Source organism: Littorina saxatilis, linkage group LG1 (assembly GCF_037325665.1).
Source record: "Littorina saxatilis isolate snail1 linkage group LG1, US_GU_Lsax_2.0, whole genome shotgun sequence".
NCBI classification, from domain to species: domain Eukaryota; kingdom Metazoa; phylum Mollusca; class Gastropoda; order Littorinimorpha; family Littorinidae; genus Littorina; species Littorina saxatilis.
In genome coordinates, this window is record NC_090245.1 from 58,558,126 (window position 1) to 58,584,927 (window position 26,802).

The window sequence follows — 26,802 nt, forward strand, 5'->3', positions numbered from 1 at the left end:
AAAATAATTATGTTCTGTTTAGATGGTTGTGTAATTCAAGGGAGATAATTCATGTTTACCATCTAACCTTTCTCTGAAGAGTTGTACAACTTGGAGAACTTTTCAAGGGTTCTGCCTTTTCACTGAACAGGTTGTTTTGAAGCATTGTTTGGTCTCAGCATAAAGACAACTTTAAACAGTAGCCCGAGTCCTCAATGCTGCTGTGGCAGTTCATATTAATGGAATATTTGTGACAGTTTACTTCTGCAGAGTAACTTAGTAAGTACAAGGAGGTAAATTGGAGTTGACGCCATTGAGATCTTTCAAATTTGTTTGTCGACCCTGATAGCTTCATTAACGCTTCAGAATGTTACAAATGTTGTTGCGATAAACATCTTGTTGAAAGTTTAAGCTGCATCATTATCTTTATTGCGAAAAAGGTTAATAAGGCATGTTGCTTTTGTTCGAGCAAATGTCACTTGTTTTTTTTTCAAGAAAGTATTTGTTCGGTAGTTAGAGAAGGTTGTCTGTCAAATTATGCTGTTGATATTGCTGATGGTTGTTCTCAGGTTTGCCTTTTTCCTGGATGTGTTCATTACATTTTACATTTTACATTTTGTGTCCTGTGATGTTTACATGACAAATAAAGTTAGTAGGAGCTAAAACCTTTTGCTTGTAGTGTCTTGCTATATTCCTGGATGGACCAGTCACACGATTCTTGTTCTGTATAGCAAACGAAAAAATGATTTTCTTGTTTAGTTGAAGTCTTTCAGGAACAAATGTTATCATGGTTACTTGTCACCGAACATCAGGTGCTGGATGTGAATTAAACTGCTGTTTATTGCAAGAACAAGTGATATATAACCCGAGTTGTTTGGTAATGGTTATTTATAGCAACTCGACCTGCTTTTTGACCATGCCTTTACTTTTTTTGAGAAATAGTTGGTGGACACATCTGAAATGTTGTTTAATGTATTTATCATGTCTTTACCTTTGGGCTGATGGTGATAATTTCTTGATTCGGCTCGGACGCCTTTGAGATTTCTTAACTTTTCTTGCAGTCCTAGTGCTTTTTCTGCTGCAGTCTAAGAATGCTTCAGCGCTTTAGAAGGGTGTTGAAGTTCTTTAATTTATTCTGTTTTTTTTAGAAAAACTCAACATGTATCTTTCACTTTATTCACTCCATTATTCTTCTTTTGTTAGTTTTGTTTGTTGCCTTAGACAGCATGCGAGTACGTTTCAAGCAACTGTCGGTGGGTTGAACGTTGTGATTTGAGCATAGATGTGACAAAGAACATACCGCTGACAGTATCATGCAGAATCATGAGATGCTTTCTCTGATGACAAAGATATACTGAAGCAGTTTGTCTGTGAAATGGTTTGGGTTTTTTTGTCCATCTGACCTATCATGTACAAGATAAAATAGACAATGTGATTAATTAAGGCAATTTTGTTTTAAAGTTTATCTCCTGTTTGCCAATAGATCCGAGGGATTGTACATATATGAACACTGAAAGGTTTGTGAGAATGTGATCGAAAGTACGGTTTGGTTTTTAGTAACCGACAGTCAATTTGTCTTTCGTAAGCTTTTGGTTTTTTTACTTCTGTAGTTTCATTTGTTAGGCTTTTTACGATTTTTGCAGAATATCTCGCATGAAGACAGTACTTGGTTGTAGGTGGGTCGATGGTAGAGGATTGCTAATCATATTTCATCTGCGTCATATGAAATATCAGAAACTGCATATTTGCATCAAGGTTAAATTGGCATGTGAATTTTCAGAGTTCTTTATATGTATTTTACTACTATTTTTCTCTGTACATTGATGAACGGGAGGCTTTATTCCAGATGGTATAAAGTGATTGTAGTTAGGTGATTTGTCCTACACTAACATCACAGAACTGATATTTAGTGACTTGGTGTGCTTGATTTGACCTATTTTCAGTATAGATGTAATGTTTTTAAAGAAATATTGACTGGACCCTTCTAAAATATCGTTATTAGCGTTGTTTAGGACTTTCTTGTTGTAGTGGTGGTGAATATGTTGATTTTTTGGTCGGACGCCGTTGGAATATTTTCACTAACTTCACATGTCTGGTGCTTGTATAAATGTACACATGTCAAGCAGTATGGCTGTGTGTGGAGGGTTGTCTGAATGTTATGATTTTGTTCTATTCTTCACAAAACTTGCCATGGTCTTTGTGTATGGCTATAACTTAACCATTGCAGCGGCTTGATTGCTAGTTTTCTTGTGATAGTTGTGTAATGTACTTCAATTTGTTTTGTGTTCACGATGGTACTAAGATAATATTTATGAGTTTTATTCATGTCAATGAGTTATTTTGCTAATAAATGTATTATACTGTTCAAAAAAAGAAACGCATAGTTGCTACTTGCCAAATTTGTTTTATTTTTCGAAAAAATTAACAGAAAATCCAATATTTGGATTATTTGTTTGAAATTTGGTATGGACATAGTTGAATGCACACACAGTTCATTTGCATCTTCAAATCAATCAGTCAATCAATACGATTGGGTGCCGAGGCTGTCAAGTCAGTAGGGGGTGTGACTGCCTTGAGCAGCAACAACTGCCCGGCACCTTCTGGGCATGGACTGGATCAGATGCCGGATATCTTGCTGTGGGATGGTGTCCCACTCCTCCTGAAGTGCCTGCAATAGATCGCGGTGATTTGCCGGCGCTTCTTCTCGCCTGCGCACACGTCTGTCCAATTCATCCCAGAGGTTTTCTATCGGGTTCATGTCTGGCGACATGGATGGCCAGGGAAGCACCTGGACATGGTGGTCGGTGAGGAACTGGGTGGTGAGTCGTGCTGTGTGCGGGCGAGCGTTGTCCTGCTGGAATATGGCATCCTGGTCAGCCAGAAGAGGAAGGGCGTGTGGGCGCAGAATTTCCTCCACGTATCGCTGGGCAGTTATGCGCCCTTGGACGTGCACCAGGGTGCTCCTTCCAGCGGTATTGATCGCCCCCCACACCATGACGCCTCCACCACCATGAACGGGTGCCTCATCCACACAGTTGGGCGCGTAACGTTCGTTTACTCTCCGGTAGACCCTCCTCCGACCATCATGTCGCTGGAGCAGGAAGTAGGACTCGTCGCCGAACCACACGTGTCTCCAGTGATTCCGGACGGTCCAGCAAAGGTGCTGGTTGCCCCACTGCACTCGGTTCTGGCGATGGCGGCGGGTGAGGACAGCTCCTCTGTGAGGTCTGCGAGCTCTCAAACCAGCTTCATGCAGGCGGTTCCGCACGGTCTGGTCCGATAATCGGTGTGGCCTGGGGAGAGCCTGGACAGAAGATGAGGCCGACAGGAAACGATTCCGGAGGTGGCGGAGCCGTATGAAGCGGTCGTGAGCAGCAGTTGTCGCCCTTGGTCTTCCCGCTCGTGGCAAGTCAGCAACGGAGCCAGTGGCTTGAAACCTGACCCACAGTCTATTGATGGTGCTCTGGGACACATGGAAGTGCCTGGCGATTGCACTTTGACTTTGGCCTGCTTGTAAACGACCCAATGCAATTTGGCGGTGTTCTCTGCTCAATCGGGCCATCTTTCGTCGCTGAATTGTCGTCTGATTTCTTTGTGGCGAACAATCCGCTTTTATGGGTTTTGGAAGACATGGTGAGAGCTCAATATTCCCCGAGTTTCACGAGATTACACTGAAGCATGACGAGTGGTCATGCCAAATGAGCAATTTTGACATTGTAGCCACTGATAACGCATGCGTCACGTGCAGAGCTCACTTGTGGCAATGGACGAAAGGTCGACGACCAGATAAACATTTTCTGCAGTTTGGTGGATATCCTTGTAGCCATATAACTAAATTAACCAAATATTACAAGCTATGCGTTTCTTTTTTTGAACAGTATATTTGTTATTCCTCATTTTCATGGAATGACATTTTATGAATGGACATTACTGCAATCATGTTCTGTTTGATTCAATTTTATTATTGACAACATATTGCGTGCTATGGGATGCTGAAGCTGTACTACCACATTTTGAGATGAGGAGTATGGTAATGCTCTCTCTAAATGGCACAGTTCCTCTGCATTTTGAATGGAAAAAGACACTTCTCTTCTGTGATTCAAAACATACAAAGTAGTTTACTTATGCATGACCCCTTATTTGAATGGTGAACGTGGTAGTTGTGCATGGTCTGATTGATAAGGGTTGGTTGCTGACTGGTGGGTTATTTTACAAACCAAAATAATGAGTGGACACTCCTGAAACGTTGCTAACTGTAATGTTCAAGCTTTCACCACAGACTGATAATAGTTTGGTTGAAGTTTGACATGTACGCTATTGAGATATTTTGCGATCTTTGTTACAAGTACTTGATTTCATGAACTGGAAGAAGAGTGAAGTGAAAGGAAAAAAGAATGTAGACGTTCACAGGTTTTGTTTTGTTTGTTTATGAATTGTAAGTGTTACATATGAAGCCCTTGTATAGTATTAGTTGTACTTTTTGAAATCGGCATCAGCAGCAGCAGGAAGTTTAAGATGAAGATATTGAACTTGTAATTTTAGCGTTTCTCAAGTTTTCAGATTGTATTGGGAGTGACAGGTTACAACAAACAACTTTTGCAGACTTATGAACATGATTTGACGGTGTACAGATTAGAATTGATACTCTTTTTCGTTTTTCAACTTTTTATGTTGCATTTTTAATTCTATTTACAGAGCAATTTTGATGACATAAACACTCCGCTGTTTGGGCCAGCCGAGCCTAAAAGTGGCAGTTCTCGGCATCATGACAAGGACGACGCCCGGAAGAAGTCCGGGAAACACAGCAGTGACTCTGACTCTGGTTCCAGGTATGTTGAAACTTCTTGTCATTTAAGGGAAGACACCACAGTGAAAAAAGTGATTTTTTTGTTCCCTGGTCATTTCCATTTTCTTTCTGATTTTGGATTTTGAACCTCTTCTGGTTACTCTGATGTACTGATTTTAGATCAGAATTAATCATAAACAGTCAAAACGGCTAAATGAACAATGTATGTGTATGCAATTGTGTATTGAACAAACACAAAACAGCAAAAAAATGCGTATGTTTGAGAGGTGACTGCGAGTCAAACACATCGTCAACGGTGGTCACGTTAGCATGACTGGAATGAGTTGTCTTTTCTTTGCTACGATCAGTTCATACCGCGGACAACGGGAATTTCCGTTTACGTATTTCGCGCCGTTAGTAACAGCAACTAGAAGACATTCCAATGAGCCGAAGAGAACCGATGAAGATTCCGGGAAATTCCGTATGAGCAATTTTCGCTGCTGACCAATCGAATCGCGGATATTAAACTTCGTTTATGCTCGGTCTCGTTCGGTTCGATTCGGCCTTCCCAGAATGCAATATTCTTCATTTCCGCCAGATCTTGCCAAAGGCGATGTGAAATATCTACAGCTGCGATTTTCCTGGGATATCTTTGTGGAAACTTCAGTTAGATACACGTTTTGCCCCGATTTCAGTGCTTGACACGCAAAGGAGATGATTATCGAGTAAAATCAGATCAGTTGCAGAGGCTGGCGTGACGGAAGTTTAAAAAGAAAGTGCGAGTCGATAGTGTCGTCTGCTATTGCTACGAACGAATCGGAAGATCAAGACAAGTTTGTGCATTCTTCTTCGTCCAGAATGAAAATTGGCTGGAAACTATGCTGCTTCCCTTGCAACAGCTGGGATGGAGCAAGAAATCACCATCGGTGGTGTACGTTTGAAGCACGTTGCCATGAGTGTTTTGAGCCACGACTTATTTTAGAGTTGCTGAGCGGAATGCGTACGGCAATACGGACAACACGGAGTTCGCCATTTATGGCGACGAGAAGGCAGACCCTATATCTTTTCTCTGGAAAAAGCAAATTAACTGCTTAGAAAAAGAACAATCAATACAAAAATGACTTTGTTCAGCCATCATGGTGCAACACCATGCATCTCCTGGGAAATCTGGTGCAGTTGAATACTAGCCCAAGCAGAGCAGGGAAGATTCCAAGCAGCTGATAAGCAAGATGGTAGTAGGTAGGTAATTTTTTCTTCTTTTGACAAACATGTAGAAGTTTATATATTTGTTTGGTTATGTGTGTGGCTCTGTGTGTGTGTGTGTGTGTGTGTGTACGTGTGTGACTGTTATATGCTGAAGAACAGAATCTAAGTAACAACACCCTGATGCAAAGAAACTGAATAGGATGCAAAGTCTGTTATGTGCTGCTACTGTGAAGCTTGGTTGTCACAAGGTTTGTCAGGGTTGGAGCAAAACATCTGTTCTTTCCTCATTTATTTTCTGGAGCATATTATATATAGGAGACTGTGCCAAAAGGTCAGGTGTCATGTCTACTGTCCCGAATGACACACGATTGCTGACATTTCACCATTGCCAACAGAATAAACAAATAAGAAATAGGTAGAAAATGAATGTGAAAACTGACTTTAATTGTTGATCAGTATTTTCTATACCACTAACAAATAATCTACTTGCACATAGCTGTTTGGCAAATGTATGTTGCATGGGACACACTGACATGAAAGTGGAAGATGTTTTTCCCTCCAGAGAAACTACATATCAAGTTACACTTTTTGTACTCTTCCATTCCAGTTGGCAATCAATTGTTAACGCATGTTATTAGAAAAAATAGAACGAAAACAGATTAGATAGAATGAAAAATGTACTGGTGATGTCATTTGGGACATACTGACATGAAAACGTCACCTTTTGGCACAGTCTCATAGGCCTAGCTTCCTCATGTGATCACAGTTTTCTTGTGGCTCAAACAAACATGCATTCACATGGCTCAGTGAGTGAACATTGCTTGTGGTCATACTTCCCATGCAGACCATATGGTTTCTGCATGCAATGTATGTGCAATAGCTGTAAACCAGACCTGCACTGCCTTCGCACCATTCACATGATTTGTCAACATCTTTTTATTCACTGCTTGACTATCAGCACTGACATGTGCATGCGCCCAAATATCGTGTTACATGTATCACATTACAATATCTTTTTTCAAATGTGTGTGTGTTGGGGGGGGGAAGGGGGGGGGGTCATTGTTGGGAAAATGTGAATAGCAGTATTTGAGTTTGTCATAGACATATTAATTTTGAATTTATGTTGTCTCTACAGATGCAGAGGTGGAAGCTGGAGAGGAGCTTCCAAAGTACCCATGGCATTGCAAGGCAATTCACAGAAGTCAACCCAAATATTGTAGTATAGAAAGTAAAGGACACTGCCATATGACTCCCTGATTATTCAAAGCAAGTCCAAAAGAGGTCCAAGATAAGAGGCTTCACTGGTAACAAGTTGGGAATTATGGATGGGCATACTTTACGCAGCGTGCACGTAACGGATAAGAGTTGATCATTGTGACCTTGGAACAGGTTCCTTGGTGCTTGCAGAACACTGGCTGTTGTTTTTTTTAATTTTGTTGAATTTTGTTTCCGTTTTTCTTGTGGAACTAAGCAATACCTGTTGTTTTGTTAGTTTTGTTTTGTTACATGTTTCATAAACGTTTGTGTAAAAAAAATACATTTTCTTCACGTTTTGTGTATTTTCTCAAAACTACTTTTTTGTCACTTCAAAAGCCTAAGGCTTTTTTTCTAATAAACTTGCGTTGTTGAAACTTTGCATACATCTCGAGTGCGTTATTTCGCAGATTTTGTTAGAGCGTTTTGTTGAATTTTTTTTTTCGTGAGAAGTTATACCATTTTTGGGGGCGGTTTTTCATAAAATTCAAGGTCACTCATTTTTATCACTGATATCTTTTGAATGACTGTAGATTTCAAAAAAAGCCTCTAACAAAAGTTGGGTTTTGTGCTAATGTATAAATAACAAGCACCAAAAAAAAATTCCTTTCGGTTTTGTAAAAGCCTTAGGGTTTTAAAAAGTGGCAGTTTGGTGGCCATCTTGGATTGCTACCAAGGCAACCGGTGATCCAAAAAAAAAATTTTTTTCATTTTCTCAGGAGATGGACTGAGTTCTTTAATTGTGCAACAATTTTTGACCCAACACTTATGAAACAAAAAAAATCACTTTTAACACCAGTGCCTGCCCTTAATACTCCAGGGGGCGGGGATGTAGCTCAGTCGGTAGCGCGCTGGATTTGTATCCAGTTGGCCGCTGTCAGCCTGAGTTCGTCCCCACGTTTGGCGAGAGATTTATTTCTCAGAGTCAACTTTGTGTGCAGACTCTCCTCGGTGTCCGAACACCCCCGTGTGTACACGCAAGCACAAGACCAAGTGCGCACGAAAAAGATCCTGTAATCCATGTCAGAGTTCGGTGGGTTATAGAAACACGAAAATACCCAGCTTGCTTCCTCCGAAAGCGGCGTATGGCTGCCTAAATGGCGGGGTAAAAACGGTCATACACGTAAAAGCCGTGGGAGTTTCAGCCCATGAACGGGAAGAAAAAAAAAAATACTCCAGGTTTGGAAGGTTTTGTGAAAGTGGTATAATATTCATGATTCCTCATCTCCCCATGTTGTCTGTCTGCAGTGTGGGTGTTACATGTCAAGTGTTACATGGCTTAAATAGTGAAATCTTTGTTTTTCTTACTTCAGTTTATATTATTTTTTTTAGTTTATCTGACTTTCCTCAGTTTATTTATTGCAGTTTTTATGTGTGTTTTTCGTTGAAATTGCCTTTTTGTTTTGATGATTTTAAGGATGAAGATGAAATCATATCTTATGTCTTGTTACAGCAATTCGTCTGACGACTCAGGATCAGACTCTGGTTCAGGGTCAGGATCTGACTCGGACTCTGGATCAGACTCCTCCAAGCAATCAGAAAAATCAAACAAATCTGACAAGTCTGAGAAATCAGAGAAGTCAATCTCTCTAGCCAAGACTGGTAGCGATGCCTCCAATTCTGATGACTCAAATTCCAATGAGGAAAATGAGAATGGGGATGCCAATCACGAGGTCAAGGGGGAGGAGGAGGAAGAAGAGGAAGAGAAGAAGCCACCAAGATCCGTTCCACACTATGACGACACTGACTCTCAAGACACGCAAAGCAGCGCCCGTTTTGGCACTGGTCGCAAGAGCAACATCTTGGAGCTAAAACAGGTACATGTGAGTTACTGATGAACTTTGTGGTGCTCGTCACTTTCCTTTTCCTCTGCCTCTGAGTCTTACTAGTTCATATGCTAACACACATTATTGTTATTTCCTTGTTTATAAGTTGGTCATATCCCTCTTACCTCAATGATAAAGCTTTTGTTTCAATAATTAACTGGTTAGCTCTGGTACTTGTCCTTGACAGATCTAAGTAACTGGACAAGTTTTTATGCATGGTTTTCTTCTTAAAAGCTGTCTGAAGATCGCAAGGGATTGCTTTGGGGGGGGATTTTTTTTTTTTTCATCTTTGTCACTGAACGAGTGAGCATATTGTGTAAAACTTATCAACTGAACACATAGCTGATTGCACTAATACTGTTTCAGGAATGGGACCAGCGACCGGACTTGTACGGAATTCGACGCTCAGGGCGTTCACGAAGAGAAGTAATACGCTATGCTCCAGTGAAAGTGAGTAAACATTGTTAATTCAGTGTGTTGAGATATAAGAATAAGAATTATTTTATCATGGTTTTGAATGTCAGTACATTTATGAAGCCTTGATCTTGAAAAAGTGGGGTGATAACACGATTGGTTGCATTAATACCTTTCAAGCCCTCAGATACCTGCCCATAGCACCTACAATAACATTTGAAACAATAGGTTGTGTGTTGCAAACACTGCATTTATTTCAGAATGAAGACAGTTGGAAAACACTGTTTCCTCAGTTTAGTTGTGTGTTGCCTGTTTAGCAGTTGGTAGTTTCTTAATACTATTTCTTTTCCATGTTTGTAGATGATTTAGGTTTTATAATCCCTTTCGTTTGCAGGGCAGTGGCAGTGACGGTGATGGGGGAAGGAGAAAGCGACAAGGCAGGAGGAAAGAGTGAGTTGCACCACGTTTTTACTGGTCTGTGAGAGTGAGGGAGGGAGGGGTAAGCTTAAGCTTTTTTTCATTATGTCAGCTGTGTAGATTCACATCTGATATTGGTGTCTGCTTCTGAAATGCAGCTTTATTGTAACAAGTTATTACTCTGGACAAAAGCAATTGGATTGATAGCTGGGAAATATTTTTCTGTTAAACTGGTTCATTACAGAAAGTGTGTGAATGTTAGAGAAAGAAACAGCATGCGGCCAATCTTGCCAGACTGATGAGTCTTTTACCAACCTGCATGGTTATCTGAAACCAAGCAGACTTGTCCCTTTAGGTATCTTGTACTGAAGCGTGTGCATGCATTCTGTGTAGATGACTCAAACAGACACCTGCACACACAGACTGACATGTACACACGCTTACACACTGACATACACACACACAAACACGTGCATGGCAGCTATGAAATGTATTTGATGTTAAAAGCTCTGATGCCTGGCATGGCAGCCAAGACTCTGAGGAGGAGGGAGACAGTGACCAGGAGAGCGCGTCAGAGGAGGAATTCAAGCCTGTCAGGCCCACACGAGCCACCAGGAAGTAAGTACACTTTGTACATGGTTACATTTTGTCCTGCAAGATATTTAACAGACAGTTTCTACATCAAAAAACCAGAATGGTATGCTATTGGAACATTCAGTTGATGACAAATGTTACAAAGAAAAGATGTCCTAAATTAAAGTGTCCAATAACATGCCATTCTTGTTTTATCATTCTGAATTTTGGAACGTTGTTTTTGGATTTAGACAGTTTCTAATATTTCCAGTTTCTGGTATTTTTCTGGGTTAAGTCTGGATTTTAATTTGTGTTAGTGTGTTTGTAAGTTGAATGTGTGAACTGGCCGTTTCCAGTACTTTCGTTGTTAAAATTTAAAGAGTCGGGTCATGTTTACAGGGATAGTATTGAAGGATAATTTCCAGTATTTTACTGGTTGAGATCTTGGTTGACAATTTTGGTTTCTGCGAAAAACAGGATTTGTTCATATTCACAAATATCAGTTTGGAAAAAGATTAACTAAAATCACAAGCGCAATAACTTCACTGCAACAATTTAGTTTTTGCTGAAGGTTTTACTGTTTGTCTATTCATGGCTTTTTGCTGTTCTTCAAAGCACACTTTCTGTTTCAGTAGGACAGTGAAGCCTCCTCCAAGTAAGTCCAGTAAGCGATCCAAGCGAGGCAGACCAGCTCCCAAACCAACACGAAGCGGCAGGCAGCACAGGTTGTCATCGTCTGGTACCACCGACAGTGAAGACAGCGAAGATAAACGGGCCATCTCACGGAGACAGACTGCCAGCAAAGTCAGGTAGGAACATGTCATTTTAAAACATTTGCCAGCACGTTGAGACACTTCAACTTGTTTAAGACTTGAATTTGTTTGCAGCTGAAACAAGCCTTGAGATGTGTTATGGAATCCCCTGCCCCCCCCCCCCCCCCCCCTGCCATCTCCCAGGCATTACATAATAGCTGTTACAGTTCGAGTCTAACAATCGAGAGTCTAACCAACATGTCCATCTAACAAACCATGAACTGTTTGTACTCTCCCGTTAAAGATTTTTTTTACCTGCTTTATTTCAATCATGGCGCAATGCAGGACATGATTTGCTATTACATTTTTATCGAATGAACCGTCATTGAGTTTGTTCCTTGATAGGGATACATGTTTTCAAATGGAACTGGTAGGTTTTGAAGTGGTAGAGTTGGCAGAGATAACTTTGCAGAGTAAAATGTTTTTGAAGTCATTGCATTGTCAAGTTCAGTTTTGATGAGTTGAACTGATAGGCTTTGGCATTGCTACATTGGCAGAGATAAATCTCGGCCCGCCACAAGAAGGAAAGCATCAAAGAAAGCTGTTAGGTAAGACATTTTGATGTCAGTGGATGATGTTGTGAAGAAGTATCCTACCTTTTTGACTCACCTGAGTAATTGGTGAGTATTAGGATTCATATGTGTATGTCCGACTGGTCATCAAGCTTAATGATGTCATTGTTTGATTTGGTCACAGTCTTGGCTAGACTATTGGTGATGACATCATATTATGGTCTTGTGCTTGTGTGTACACACGAAGGGGGATAAGGCACTAGCAGTTCTGCACATAAGTTGACCTGGGAGATCGGAAAAATCTCCACCTTAACCCACCTTAACCCACCAGGCGCGGCTGGGATTGGAACCCACGACCTTCCGCTTTGGAAGCCGGCGTCTTACACCAAGCCATTGCGCGCGTCATTCTTAGGGTTGAATTACTAAATGTATTGATACTGGTCACATAAGGAATTCTCTTGAACATTATTTTATGAAGCTGATACAGCTCTTTTTATTGGGGGGGGGTCATAGGTAGTGGAATCCTCCTTTTAAAACCTACAGAACCCTGAGAAAATCGGGTCTTAAAATGGGGGTAAACTTACAGAAGTTATTAATAATAATAATAATAATAATGGAAACTTATAGAGCGCTTACCTAAAAGCTCCAAGCGCTTTACAATGACATTATTATACACATGTACAAAACCAAAATACAAGCATTAAGACACAAAAAGAACAGGAGTACAAAAGCAAATTCATCGTTTAAATCCATGCAGTCACAAACAAACCCACGCGTGCGCACGCACATACGCGTGCGCATACACACACACATGCTATCACCACACACATGCACAGATACACACGGACACACAGATACAGATTCACACACACACACACGCACACACACACACACACACACACGCATACAGACAGGCACACACACATACATACAAACACACGCACATACACATACACTCACACATGAATACTAATATACCTACACAAATCTGCATACATGGTGTACACACAGAAATCGCAAACATAATCACAAGACCAAGCTCGTGCTTATGCACATCCATTTATCTAACTAGATAAACCGATATGTAGTTTGCACAAGGAATAAAGAAAAAGTCGCAGCACACGATTTCCAGATCACTGGCTGCTGCAGGGGTCACCGGACAGTTTGAAAGTTACTGGTTAGTCTAGAAAATGCTGTGTGAACAGGTGCGTTTTCAGATTTGATCTAAAAGAAGAATAGGATGGACTATGTCTGACAGAATAAGGAAGGGAGTTCCATGTTTTAACAGCAGCGAATGAAAATGCGCGTTGTCCATGTACTTTTCTTTTTTTTGTTGGAATTCGGAACATTCGAGTGTCAGCGGCAGAGCGCAGTGATCTGGAAGGGACGTACAGGTTTACGAGTTCAGACAGATATGAAGGTGTAGAACCAGTGATGATTTTAAAACAGAGACACGAGCTTTTGTACTTAATTCTTTGATTGACCGGAAGCCAGTGCAGATATTTCAAAAGGGGAGTACAAGGTTGCTTCTTGGAGGATTTACAAATTAATCTTGCAGCTGAATGTTGAACCCTTTGCAGTGGTTGGATGATAATCTGGGGGCTACCGATTAGTACTGAATTACAAAAGTCTATTCTAGATAGCACACACGAGGAAATTAGTGTTTTGGTGGCCTCTTCAGTCAGTATTAACAGAATATCTTTGAAAACGTCTTAAAAGGGAGGGAGTCATCTATGGGGTAAGGTGGTTCAGGGAGGGGCGGGGGTAACGAAGGCTAGTCGAGTGTAAGCATTTGCTTTTCTTGTTCTGCTCTGTCTGTGCAAGTGAAGTAGACCCATTTTTGTGTAACCTCCAATCGTTTACTTTCATATTCAGCTTTGCCTTGGGTTAGATTGAATTTTGAGATGAAATACTAAGTGACTTACGTCGCATGTGCTTCTGTATCTTATTTTGTCCTGGTGATTCTTACTTTGCTTGTGCTCAGCTTTCAGGAAAGGAAATGCTTGCACTTTTGGGTTCACCACTTAGCAGTAGGATCATCGGCCTCATTATATGACTGTGTCTTTGTCTTGGTTTTTTTTGCAATTCATCACGAAAGGATTTGGTTTGATCCAGTACACAGACTTGGTGTTGTTGCATTTTCTGTGAATTTGAGTTGTTTTTTTTCTTCTCTATTTGCACCTGCTTTACTGTTATGCAGCATAAATCCAGGACCTTGGCTTTGTGGCTTTTACTACGGTTGCGAGTATTATTAATATTGTGTTTGCTTAGCTACTAACTCTTTCTTGGATGACAGGTAATTGAAAATAAAATGATGTGCCACAGACTGGCATTGTTCTGTGAGATAAGTAATGTTCTGATGAACTAGAGCTAAGAAATCAGAGGATGACATGTTGGTAGATTTAAGATCAGTTGATGATGAACCTGGTTATTCTGATCAGCTATAAAAAAAAAAAAGGTTCTGACATCCGAAGACTTAATCAAAATGTTATTTTGTACTGGATGAATGAACAGAGAGATGACTTTTAATTTTGATATGTATGCTTGTCACATATGGCAGTGTTGTCTTCATTCAAATTTTACATGGCACCAAAAGTAGGTGCGTGTGTGCGTATGAGCGTGCGAACGTTGTAAAGTGTAAACATTTGCTGTATTTCAGATTTTGATGTGCAGTGATCATATTTTTTGCAGGGTACAAAAATACAAACACTAATGTTATAAGTTGTTTGCATTATTGCAGCTACAAAGAGGACTCGGATGACATGACTGATTCTGACGACATCATTGAAGCCATAACGCCAGTAGATGTCGAAACCGAGAACAAGGAGACCATTGAGAGAATCCTGGATCACCGCATTGGCAAGAAAGGAGGTTTGTGGATCTTGAGATGCTAAACAGCTACAAACAATGTTCCCGAAGAAGATTTCAAAGTAGAGTATCACTTGAACACTGTCTAAACTTTTCCAGGATTTTTTGTTCTGTAAATTAATTGTTCAGGCCTGAAAAATCTCCTCTGATCCGAGGATTTTCGAGAAAAGCTACACATTACAGATAGAACAAAATTCCTCTAATTCCTCTTCCAAGGAACAAAACTTGAGGACCAAAAATCGAAACAGACAATCTGCCTAGTATGATCAATGTCCTCCATAAAACCGTCCCTTCATGCAGTGAGATTCCGCCCGCGGGAGTTACTCTTGCAATCAGTTCAAAAGACCCTTCAAGTGGCGAACGCAAAGCGGGCAATCGTAGTGTTGAACACAGTTCAGTAGGGTAGTGTCGTCCGCGTGTGTTACTAATGCACAGTTCGAATGGGAGCCCGCAAGTGGCGAAGTGGGCAATCATAATTTTGAACGCAGATCTATTTTGCAGGACCCATTTCCGCCGTGTTCGAGTTAGATGCTGTCTTTATTCATCCACACTGCAACAATGTCTTGCGTGCCACAGATAATTAATTGGGGTGAAACTTTTGTTGAAGGTGACATTCCAAACAAATGGAAGTGGGAGTGGACTGAACAAATATCAAAATTTTGGGACTTTGACCAGGGTGTCCGAGTGATTTCGGAAAGTGGAAAAGGCAGTCATGGCACGCTGTGTCTTGTGTGACAAAGAACTAATCTTTGGTTACTGGCAATACAAAACGTGTATTAAATTTGGTCAGGTTTTTAGCTGTGTAAATTTCATGAAACATACTCCCAGAATGTGCTAGATTGCACAGATTTTAATCTTGATTTAAACAAAAATTAGAGATTTTAACAAATTTAAATCAATTCTCATGCCTGTTGTTTCTTGCTGGTGTTGAATGCAGGCATTCCCATTTGAGAAGCATGTTGTGAAGAACCTATGGCTGAACAGAGGGAGTCAGAGGCTATTCAAATAGCTGAGATGATAGTGACCACGAGAATGCGTAGAGATGGCAATACAAGTGCCCATAGTTCATCTAGTTTCAAAATCATGCTTTGCAGCCTGCTTAGCAAACCAGGTAAATTGTTAAGAGCTGCTTTCCATAACCTTAAAACCACAATCATAACACCACAACAAATTTATTTTCTAATGGGTGATTCTTGTTATTGTGCGTCCAGCAACAGGCAGCAAAACAACGGACTACAACGTCCAGGAAAATGGCGACCCCAACAAGAGTGGCTCCAGTCTCAACACCTCCTTCACCTCTGACCCAGATGCCGAGAAAGAGAAAGAGGCTGCTGAGAAAGCAAAGAAGGAAAAAGAGGCGGCGGCGGCGGAGGAGGAAAAGAAGGAGGAGGGGGAGAAGCCAGGGAAGAAGGAGAAGCAGTACCTGATCAAGTGGAAAGGGTGGGCGCACATCCACAACACGTGGGAGACGTACCCCGCGCTGCAGGAGCAGAAAGTCAACGGTCTGAAGAAGCTGGAGAACTACATCAAGAGGGAAGAGGAGATAGACGAATGGTGAGCAAATACTAGGGGGTTGGGGGGAGGGAATGGTGAAGAGATATCTGTTTGGGGGAGAGACAGAAGATAGAGGAGTGGAGTGGAAGATTATTTCCAAGAGAGAGAGAGGGAAAGAGGAGATCGAGGATTGGTTAGGAAATCTGTGTGTTCGTGAATGAGAGAGGGTGAATGTGTGTGAATTGGTGTATGTTTACTTAGCAGATGTCTTAGATAGTGCAAGATAATTAAGTTTGATAGCACCTCCACAGCTACAGACTAATTACATTTTGTCTTGTTTTGGTTTGAGAAAAAAACCAAAACCATTAACCCCCAAAACGCAGTAAATGATAGTAAAAAAGAAAACATCTTCAAACAAATCATTGGCTGACGCATGTTGATATTGTTGATCAACACTTTATATACTTTCTCCATGCAGGAAGCAAAATGCAAGCCCAGAAGACATTGAATACTACATTTGTCAGAAGGAAATGATGATGGACCTCAGCAGATCTCATCAGGAGGTTGAACGCATCATCGGTAAGTTAGATCTGTACCTTTTATAACCTGAAAAGTTATATTGTAGACTGGTTGTTTCTGATTCCTTTTAATAGAATTCAGCAGAGAAGAGGACTGATTTGTTTTGAAGGTTTGAAGTGGATATGTAGATAAAGAAATAGGAAGTGTGTAGTTTTGGGCTGATTTTGATTGCCTATTAAAACAAATCCAGTGATGGATTTGATTTGTTCAGGTTTCATGTAGCAAGCCTTCGAGATAAAAGACCCAAGTTATATTTGTATTCATTCATTTTGTTGTAGTCGATATTCTACATGGATGAATTTGGAAGGTGTTAGCCGAGTTCACAGGGGATAAGGGATACATGAGTAATGTCCATCCTGTTGAAACTCCAAGAAACAGGCATGCCTACCGTTACGGAGGGGCCATATTTGTTCCGGAAAATGATTAAAATGAGCATGCTGTTTCGGAAATACGGTTTCTTGTTTTGCCTTCCGGAAAATTAAAAAAAAAACCATGAAAATATGTGTTTCTTGAAGAGGAAAAAAGAAAGAGAGAGCAAGTTGAGTGCGAGCCTGGTAACGCGATTGCCGGAAGTCTCACGAGGATTGCCGAAGCCGGGTCTATTACGAAGCGATCCGAGCATCATCACGCATGCGCTGTGGCCGGTTTCCACACACAGTGACACTGACAGAGATTAAAATGGCATCGAAAAGACAGCAAAGCGGTGGAGATATTTCTTCTACAAGTGGAGTTACAAAGAGGCGCGTTCAGACATTCCGAAAAAAAATACTCTGAAAACTGGCCGTATATCAAGCCAGAGACATGTTAGCATTTTGTGATGTGTGCGCAAGCACATTTTCTGTGAAATCTGGAGGGAAAGATGATTGTTGTATTTTTTTCGTTAATATTTGTGGTGACTCAGATTGCTGCTTAAGTGTTCCTGATTCTGATGCTGTGTTCCTGATTTTCATGACTTGAGTTTCTGAAAAAGTGATTTAGGGGTTAGGGGTAGGCATGCCTGAAGAAAGGATCAGACTGTGTGTTATAAAAGTCATCATCTATTCATTGAACAAAATGACGAGCGGGCGGGAATTTGACTTTTGAATTGTGCTGTCTGTCTTGGTGAGTAAAGATTTCTTGGTTTTTGACTCACATGCGAAGCAAAAGTGAGTCTATGTACTCACCCGAGTCGTCCGTCCGTCCGGAAAACTTTAACGTTGGATATTTCTTGGACACTATTCAGTCTATCAGTACCAAATTTGGCAAGATGGTGTATGATGACAAGGCCCCAAAAAACATACATAGCATCTTGACCTTGCTTCAAGGTCAAGGTCGCAGGGGCCATAAATGTTCTCTAAAAAACAGCTATTTTTCACATTTTTCCCATTTTCTCTGAAGTTTTTGAGATTTAATACCTCACCTATATATGATATATAGGGCAAAGTAAGCCCCATCTTTTGATACCAGTTTGGTTTACCTTGCTTCAAGGTCAAGGTCACAGGAGCTCTTCAAAGTTGGATTGTATACATATTTTGAAGTGACCTTGACCCTGAACTATGGAAGATAACTGTTTCAAACTTAAAAATTATGTGGGGCACATGTTATGCTTTCATCATGAGACACATTTGGTCACATATGATCAAGGTCAAGGTCACTTTGACCCTTATGAAATGTGACCAAAATAAGGTAGTGAACCACTAAAAGTGACCATATCTCATGGTAGAAAGAGCCAATAAGCACCATTGTACTTCCTATGTCTTGAATTAACAGCTTTGTGTTGCATGACCTTGGATGACCTTGACCTTGGGTCAAGGTCACATGTATTTTGGTAGGAAAAATGTGTAAAGCAGTTCTTAGTGTATGATGTCATTGCTAGGTTTAGCTGAAGGTCAAGGTCATGTAAAGGTCAAGCATGTGAGTCGTATGGGCTTTGCCCTTCTTGTTATTATCTTCATGCTGAAAAAGTCCCCTGTTATATGCAGCCTACCAGGAGAACGAGTACATGTGCAAGTGGATGGGTCTGCCGTACTCTGACGTTACGTGGGAGGACTCGGACCTGATCCGCAAGCTGTACCCACACAGGGTGGACCAGTACCAGGCGCGCCTCAAGTGTCAGCGTATCCCCTCCAGACTTTCCAAGGTCAGTACTCACAGATTGTGTTCACCGCTAGTTTATGGTACTTACTGGTGAAAGTCTGAATATATTGGAAATTAAATTGGCAGCTGGTTATAATGCTGTTCAAATAACCAAAGCACATATTAGTGCAAATGGAGAGCATCACTGACAAAGGAGGTTGGGTTAGTACTTACTAACATTCTTTAATATAAAGAACTTGCATCACCACAGTGATTGCCAAGTTTGGTTGGCTGTTCAGGAGGGTTGTTCAATTATGAAGGTGGTTTTAATGTCTGCTCAGGTGCTGAAAGCTCGTCCCAAGTTCCAGGAATTGAAGGATCAACCGTCCTATCTGGGCAGCGAGCAGTTGCGCTTGAGGGACTACCAGCTGACAGGTCTCAATTGGCTCATCCACACTTGGACAAGGTAAGCACAGCATTGTCTTACTTGTTCCGTGGCTAAGATAATACTCTGGTTTTTGTGACTGTGAGCAGAGACAATGCAACCAGGAAGGATAGGCCAAAGCTTTTGAAAGCACATTTGTCATTCCCTGAAAGACACTGTAGCTTTGTTTTCATTTTGGCTACACAGTGCTACCTGTTTCAAGATGAAAAGTTGCCAGCAGGTGCTTCTGGCATTCTTCTTTACTCTTTCTTTTCCCCACAGAATTGGAAATACATGTATCTGTTTAATGTTGCTGTTGGCAGGTTTTCTTTGGGCAAACAAGCAAGGCATGATGCGACCTGGAAGGTTTGAAAGAGTAATCTGTTAATTCTCTCTCCTTGGTCAGGGAGAACTGATTTAAAAAAAATGTTCAAGTTTGAATTTGTTTGTTTTGTTAGTGGTACTCTAATTGACCCTGGTTGTGTTTGACAGACACAACAGTGTGATCCTGGCTGACGAGATGGGTCTTGGGAAGACCATACAGATTGTGTCCTTCTTGTCGTACCTGTACAACTCGCAGCAGCTCTACGGTCCCTTCCTCATTGTGGTGCCTCTCTCCACACTCACAGCCTGGCAGCGCGAGTTTGAGAACTGGGCCCCTGAGCTCAATGTGGTTGTCTACATTGGAGATGTCACCAGTAGAAACATGGTCAGTTTGTTTTGCTGTTTGCGTCATAATACACATATGCTACAGGGGAACTCCCCTTTAAAGACAAGCAATAAACTGAGGAAATCAGGGTTGTGAAAAGGTGGGAGTCTACAATTGAGGACAAGTTGCAGAGGTTATCAACGGAAAGTCTTAAAAAGCAAGATCTTGAATGGGGGAAGTGGTTGGTGGAGGAGGGGGGGGGGGGGGGGGGGAGGGAGATCTGGGGCCAGTTTCATAAGCCAGAAACACAGTCGACCAACTGCAGTTGTCCGAGAGAACCACAGTAATCCGACATCATCGGGTTTCACGAACAAAATTTCAGTCGGCCGACTGCGGGTCGTCTCACCGGAAGTCAACCAAACACGGCGATGCTCTCCCCCCAACACTGTGTTCGGCTTACTGCGGTAAACCGAAAATAAATGTAATTATCCGCACATTCAATGGCAGAATGCTCACACTTTTTTGGATTGTGAGCCAAACCTTGTGATTGTTCTTCGAAATTTATCTATCATGACGCAGTAATCCAGGAGACAAGTCAGGGTTATGTCTTGAAGACGTCACATTATGGCGTAAGAGGGTTAGACGTCACGCGAAGCAATTACTGAAAGTCTCGGTCATTGTTATTTTGAGCGGGCCGAGACTAGTTTTTTGAGTCACTTGAGAAAAAGTGACTCTATGTAATCGGTCAGTGTTAGTCTGTCCGGCCGGCCGGCCGGCCGGCCGGCCGTAGACACCACCTTAACGTTGGACTTTTCTCGGAAACTATCAAAGCGATCGGGCTCATATTTTGTTTAGTCGTGACCTCCAATGACCTCTACACTTTAACGATGGTTTCGTTGACCTTTGACCTTTTTCAAGGTCACAGGTCAGCGTCAAAGGAAAAATTAGACATTTTATATCTTTGACAAAGTTCATCGGATGTGATTGAAACTTTGTAGGATTATTCTTTACATCAAAGTATTTACATCTGTAGCCTTTTACGAACGTTATCAGAAAAACAAGGGAGATAACTAGCCTTTTCTGTTCGGCAACACACAACTTAACGTTGGGCTTTTCTCGGAAACTATAAAAGTGACCGGGCTCAAATTTTATGTGAACGTGACTCATTGTGTTGTGAATAGCAATTTCTTCCTGTCCATCTGATGCCTCATATAATATTCAGAACTGCGAAAGTGACTCGATCGAGCGTTTGCTCTTCTTGTTCTTCGAAATCGGCCATTTCCACGTGCGAATGAGCAAACGGAAGTGGTAATGTTGCTAAATTTAGCCTTCGACTTGGCCATTCGGATTACTGTACAGTCGGTCGACTGCGGTTGTCCGCGGGTGACGGTGATTCGCTCATGAAACGCGCTTTTCGGTGACCTGGCGATCAACCACAGTCGATCGACTGGGCAGTCGATCGACTGTCAGTCGGTTCACTGCTATCTTATGAAACTGGCCCTGCAAAGGGAGGTTCTACTGTTGTTGGCTTGCTTTGATACGGCAATGCTTGTGTTGATGTTGCACATTATCAAAGGATGAATTGTGTGGTTTGTATGAAAAGAAATAGGGTAAAAAGTTAATGCAACAGCTGGTGTGGAGAATATAAAGAGATAAATGAGGAAACAATTGAACTGGTGATAAATGAGGAAACAATTGAACTGGTGTCTGTATTCAGGTCTGTTTTGTGTGGTTTTAATGTCAACTCTAGAGTGATGATTATGACTTTTGTTGTTGTTGTTGTTGCTTTCTGCTTCAAAAAAATAAGGGGTGATACCAAATATCACATTGATGGTGTGTTTTGTTTTCAGATCCGTGACTTTGAATGGAGTCAGCCAAGCACCAAGAGGCTCAAGTTCAACGCCCTTATCACAACTTACGAAATTCTGCTCAAAGATAAGGTAAAGAAGCTTTGCTGTAGGATAAGGTAAAGAAGCTTTGCTGTTGCTGAGAACACATGAGACTAATGTAGACACCTGAGATAGTACATATAGATGCGTGTGTGTGGAAGTTGTAAAGGCATACTGTGATGTTGAATTTTCATGGTCTTGGAGTTTATTTTCTATGAGATTTCCTGAACGGGGGTTGCTGCTTCTTATTTACTGAACTAGGTATGTTTCTTTTTTTCCACATCAATTGTTACAGGCAGAATGTTTTAATTGTTGTTGCCTCACCTCAATTTGTTCTTTTTAAGACATTCCTGGGCAACATCCCATGGGCGTTCCTGGGTGTGGATGAGGCCCACAGGCTGAAGAACTTTGACTCCTTACTCTACCGCAGCCTGAAAGACTTTGACACCAACCATCGGGTCCTCATCACGGGCACGCCTCTACAGAACACGTTGAAAGAACTGTGGTCACTGCTGCACTTCATCATGCCCGAAAAGTGAGTGAACTTTTGTGCTCTTGCTCTGCTTTCTGTTGAGCTCTGATTCCAGTTGACAAGAATGTAAATGTCAATGAAAATTGCTTGCATAAATTATGGGTATCAACATTACTTTCTCTCTCAAAATTCCACCCAAACCCCTGCATTCACACAACTCTCGCTCCCTGGTCCGTTTGAAAATCATTTACATTTAGGGATCAGATAGATTTGTTTTTGTTCAGGTTCAAGTATAATCATTTTGTGTTTATATTGTTTCAGTGTTTATTTCTGTGTATGGAAGAGGTAGATGTTGACATCTAGGTTAATGTCCAAATGGCATCACATTTATAGTCAGGGAAGGGGGGAAACTGAAAGGAAGGGGGCTGCAGCAAGCTGATCTAACCAGTGCTTGTTTTCTCGGCAGGTTTGAGGACTGGGAGGATTTTCAAGAGCTGTATGAGACAGAAGGAAAGGAAGGCTACAGGTCTCTGCACAAACAGGTGGAGCCCTACCTGCTCCGTCGTGTGAAGAAAGACGTGGAAAAGTCACTGCCTGCCAAGGTATGGCCTGGGGATTTTTTTTTTTATTGGAAGTCGAAACAAAAGTATTGATGCCTTTTAACCTCTCAGACAAGCTGTTTCCTTTAGTATAGCAGCATGGACTTAGGCAAGCTTTTGTCATTGATAATTTTCAGTGTTGAACAAATTGCAACTTATTTGACAAACACCTGCACATATGCACACCCGCCAACACAAAGAAGAAGAGGAATTAAAAGATGAAGAAGAGGGGGAAATCGTTCTTTGGTGAGACAAGAACTAGCAAGGAGACTTGCTGTTCAAATCTAACTTACGTTCGCACTGACAAATGATTAAAAAGATGTCGGTGTATCAGGTGATAGATATTGCCAGAGGAGAAATATGACTTCAGTCTTGAGGAGGTTGAATGTATTTGATGCGTTGCAGTCATTTGATGCGTATTTCCTTGTGATGTACTTTAAATTTATACATTGCTGATTTACAGGTGGAACAGATCTTGCGAGTGGAAATGACACAGATACAGAGACAGTATTACAAGTGAGTATTTTGGGGGGTTTACGTAGAGGTTACATGCCGAGTCTCGGTGATTATTAAAAATAATGGTCGAAGTTAGCGGATCATGAAAAATGCGAGCTTCAGCGAGCTTTTTCATGACCGCGAACTGAGACCATTATTTTTAATAATCACTGAGACGAGGTGTGTAACCTCTTTATTCCTCCTTTCTTCAGTTATTCAAAGAAAACAGGAGTTTTTGTGCGAAAGTTTGATCGAATCCGAATCACTCAACCAGTCAACCTGCGCAGGCGATCGATTAATGCGCGGTTGGATAGTTCCGTGCAAATCATTCCATTCTGTTTACACTTCTTGTCAGTTTCCCTGTTTTGGACTAAAATCAAGTACACAGATATGCTGTTATTCTGCTGTGGCGGTAAAGGCAGATATTGTGTGTTCTTTTTATGTTATAGTATCGCTTAGGATAATGTTCTTTCGTCAAATGGGACTAGCAGACGAACATTTGCACCCGTGTTCCAACGTTAATTACTGTATGAAGTTCAGTTTTCTGGGGAAAATAGTGTATGAAACCGCTTTATGTTGTTTAAATTGATGAGATGTGTGCATTTGGTTGCGTGTGATCTGTTTATAAAATGAAATATTGTTAAAAACTGACCGTCGGATTGCAGTCAGTGTTGTCGAAGAAACTGAGTGACAAGAAGGGGAACTACTCTTGTCGCTAGACAAAGTATGAGTTACTTACCTTGGGAATTTGCTTGTGATGAACGTTTGTGCACGGCAGATCTAGATTCAGAAAACAACCGAACTCATGGATTTTATATGGAGATTCATGTGTTCAGGCCTGTAGTTGTTAATTTAAATGCTGTATGTTTGTATTGTTTTCTCCAGAAATGTATACTTCGTACATTTGAACGTTCAGAACTTTTCAGTCGCAAAAGTAGTACCGAAACAGAACAGCTTCTCAACCCATTGCACTATCGAGGATTCAGGTTGTTGCTGGCTCGTTATTTGTTTGGTTGCTGGGTCATTATCGAAAAATAACTAGCTCTACAAGTTTACAGAGGTAAAGAAGCAGAGGGGGGAATAATGGGTTTTATAATGTTTAGTTTAGACGGGCACAGTGGCTGAGTGGATAGGACATCGGCCTCCTATGCGGAAGGTCACGGGTTCAAAACCTGGCTGCGTCTGGTGGGTTGAGGTTGGAGATTATTCTGATCTCCCAGGTCAACTTATGTGCAGACCTGCTAGTGCATTATCCCCCTTAGTGTGTACACGCAAGCACAAGACCAAGTGCGCACAGAAAAGATCCTGTAATTCATGTCTGAGTTCGGTGGGTTATAGAAACACGAAAATGCCGAGCATGCCTACCCCGAAAGCGGTGTATGGCTGCCTGAATAGTGGGGTAAAAACGGTCATACACCCACTTGTGCAAAAACATGAGTGAACGTTGGAGTTTCAGCCCATGAACGAAGAAGAAAATAATGTTTAATTTCTCGAGCAGCATGGAGTTTAGGGAAACGGGGGGAAACAAAATAGAAGCTGTCAAGTGGCCAGACATGTACATAATATTTTGTGTGTTAATTTGCGACCAGGTGGATCTTGACGAAAAACTACAAGGCTTTGAGCAAGGGTAACCGTGGCAACGTCTCCAGTTTTGTTAACATCATCATGGAGCTGAAGAAATGCTGCAACCACGCTCACCTCACTCGTACAGAGGAGGAGTCAGCGACCCAGGACAGACTACAGGTCAGTAAGACTTTTATCCTCCTAGAGGTTAGTTTATCAGTTTTTATTTTCAACCCTAGTGGTGCCATGGAGGGTCTGTGGGACTTATACATTAGATCCAGTATGGACTGAACCTGATCTTTCTTCTTCTTGTCCATCACAGCTATATAAATTTAGACCGGACAGCAAGACAAATGATGCTGTTAACCTGATCTATAAAATGTATCATCAATTGAAAAGTTTATCATTATTTCATTGTTGAGTTGTTTGGACACTTGGTTAGTGGAAATGCCAAGGTCTAAGAATGCTTCCATCTTGACATGTAAAAGCACAAGACAAACAAGGTTATCAAATCACTGCTGGCTCCTTGTCTTGAGAGAAGTGACAGGTGCGCTGCTAAAATGCTGAGCACTAGACTGTAAGAACCATTTTATCATGACTTATGAGAGCACCAGGCAAGACAGGCAAATCATCACTTTCCTGAAAGCTGGTAAAAGTAGCAACATATTGGAATGTAAACATCTGACCTATGTTTTCTGTAACATTATCAACTGTGTGCTACATACAAGTGATGTGAGTGCTGTTTGTGTTTCAGACGTTGGTGCGGGGCAGTGGCAAGCTGCTGTTGCTGGACAAACTGCTGCAGCGGCTGCACAGCACCGGTCATCGTGTGCTCATCTTCTCCCAGATGGTGCGCATGCTGGACATTCTGGCCGAGTACCTGCAGCTCCGGCACTTCCCTTACCAGGTAGGTGGGCTCTTGCTCAGCACACACTTGCACATGCAAACCTCCGTTTCCTTGCTTTTACAGGGGTGCTACTTTTAAGGGTTCATACATTGGTTTCCGGTTTGACTCTGACATAGCTTTATGTTTCAAAGCTTACTGCAATGTATGCTCAAGTTCAGGGCTCCTAGGATGTTCAGTTTCAAGTTTGAACATAATGTAGCCCTATTAGCTCAGGTTCTATGATTTATTGTATTTTTTATATAATTTTTACCACTTGCTCTTGTACGTAAAACTGGCTTGTGCATCGACCAGCCAGACCCATTCCTTGCTAGGTGATGCAGCTTAGATTTTGAATTGGCTGTAATGCATTCATGGGAGTTGACTTCTATAATCTGCCATTATTGTGTTGATATGAATCACATTTACAGTTGTTTCAGCTGTAGAATAGACGAATTAGGAGTATCACTAGGGAGGGGTGTGAAGGAAACGTGTGTGTGTTTCCATGTTTTTGACACTATCAGATGGTTGTGGTCAATTCAATTACATTCTATAATCATATGAATTACTGTCCTGCAGAGGCTGGATGGTTCCATACGAGGTGACATCAGAAAGCAGTCCATGGACCACTTCAATGCAGAAGGATCTCAGGTATGGGGAACAAAAGTTTCAAGTAAATCATTGGACTTAACTTGGCTTGAGAAAATTTATCTTGCTCATGGACTTGCATGGGCATGCTTGAGTGCACACACAGTCATACCCACAGTCATACAGTTTGCTCTTTCTTGTTACCCTGGTACTCTTTTCTGATTCTAACTCAGTGTAGCGGTCAGAATATGGGTCTTTCCACACTGGAAAAGTGGCACTGCAGACACTCTATTGGTAATTATGTTCCTGCTTCATTAAACGTTTTGAAAATATATTAATTCTTGCATGAAATAGCATAAACTCCGATGTGCGAATACATTTTTTGACAATCCTACACTTAAACACCATTTGCTATGCTGACAATTCCAAAATAATCTCAATTGCTACACTTGAGGCTTCACAAGG

General features: G+C 41.4%; 1 protein-coding gene across 7 annotated transcripts in view; it reads left to right on the top strand.

The window, feature by feature from the left end:
- LOC138975351 (chromodomain-helicase-DNA-binding protein 1-like) overlaps window positions 1-26,802 on the top strand; it is a 72,305-nt gene that overhangs the window by 4,936 nt on the left and 40,567 nt on the right. For 3 of the 7 annotated variants that reach the window (XM_070348057.1, XM_070348015.1, XM_070348043.1), the window contains exons 3-22: window positions 4,675-4,808; window positions 8,679-9,042; window positions 9,418-9,501; window positions 9,860-9,915; window positions 10,390-10,500; window positions 11,088-11,264; window positions 11,765-11,815; window positions 14,520-14,650; window positions 15,859-16,201; window positions 16,620-16,720; window positions 18,682-18,839; window positions 19,117-19,241; window positions 19,692-19,908; window positions 21,699-21,788; window positions 22,082-22,272; window positions 22,676-22,811; window positions 23,272-23,324; window positions 24,893-25,046; window positions 25,621-25,773; window positions 26,329-26,400. In XM_070348057.1, the coding sequence (XP_070204158.1) occupies window positions 4,675-4,808; window positions 8,679-9,042; window positions 9,418-9,501; window positions 9,860-9,915; window positions 10,390-10,500; window positions 11,088-11,264; window positions 11,765-11,815; window positions 14,520-14,650; window positions 15,859-16,201; window positions 16,620-16,720; window positions 18,682-18,839; window positions 19,117-19,241; window positions 19,692-19,908; window positions 21,699-21,788; window positions 22,082-22,272; window positions 22,676-22,811; window positions 23,272-23,324; window positions 24,893-25,046; window positions 25,621-25,773; window positions 26,329-26,400 (2,901 nt within the window). The remainder of the gene's footprint in view (window positions 1-4,674; window positions 4,809-8,678; window positions 9,043-9,417; window positions 9,502-9,859; window positions 9,916-10,389; window positions 10,501-11,087; window positions 11,265-11,764; window positions 11,816-14,519; window positions 14,651-15,858; window positions 16,202-16,619; window positions 16,721-18,681; window positions 18,840-19,116; window positions 19,242-19,691; window positions 19,909-21,698; window positions 21,789-22,081; window positions 22,273-22,675; window positions 22,812-23,271; window positions 23,325-24,892; window positions 25,047-25,620; window positions 25,774-26,328; window positions 26,401-26,802) is intronic. The other 4 variants (XM_070348022.1, XM_070348029.1, XM_070348036.1 and 1 more) reach the window with 4 other exon arrangements.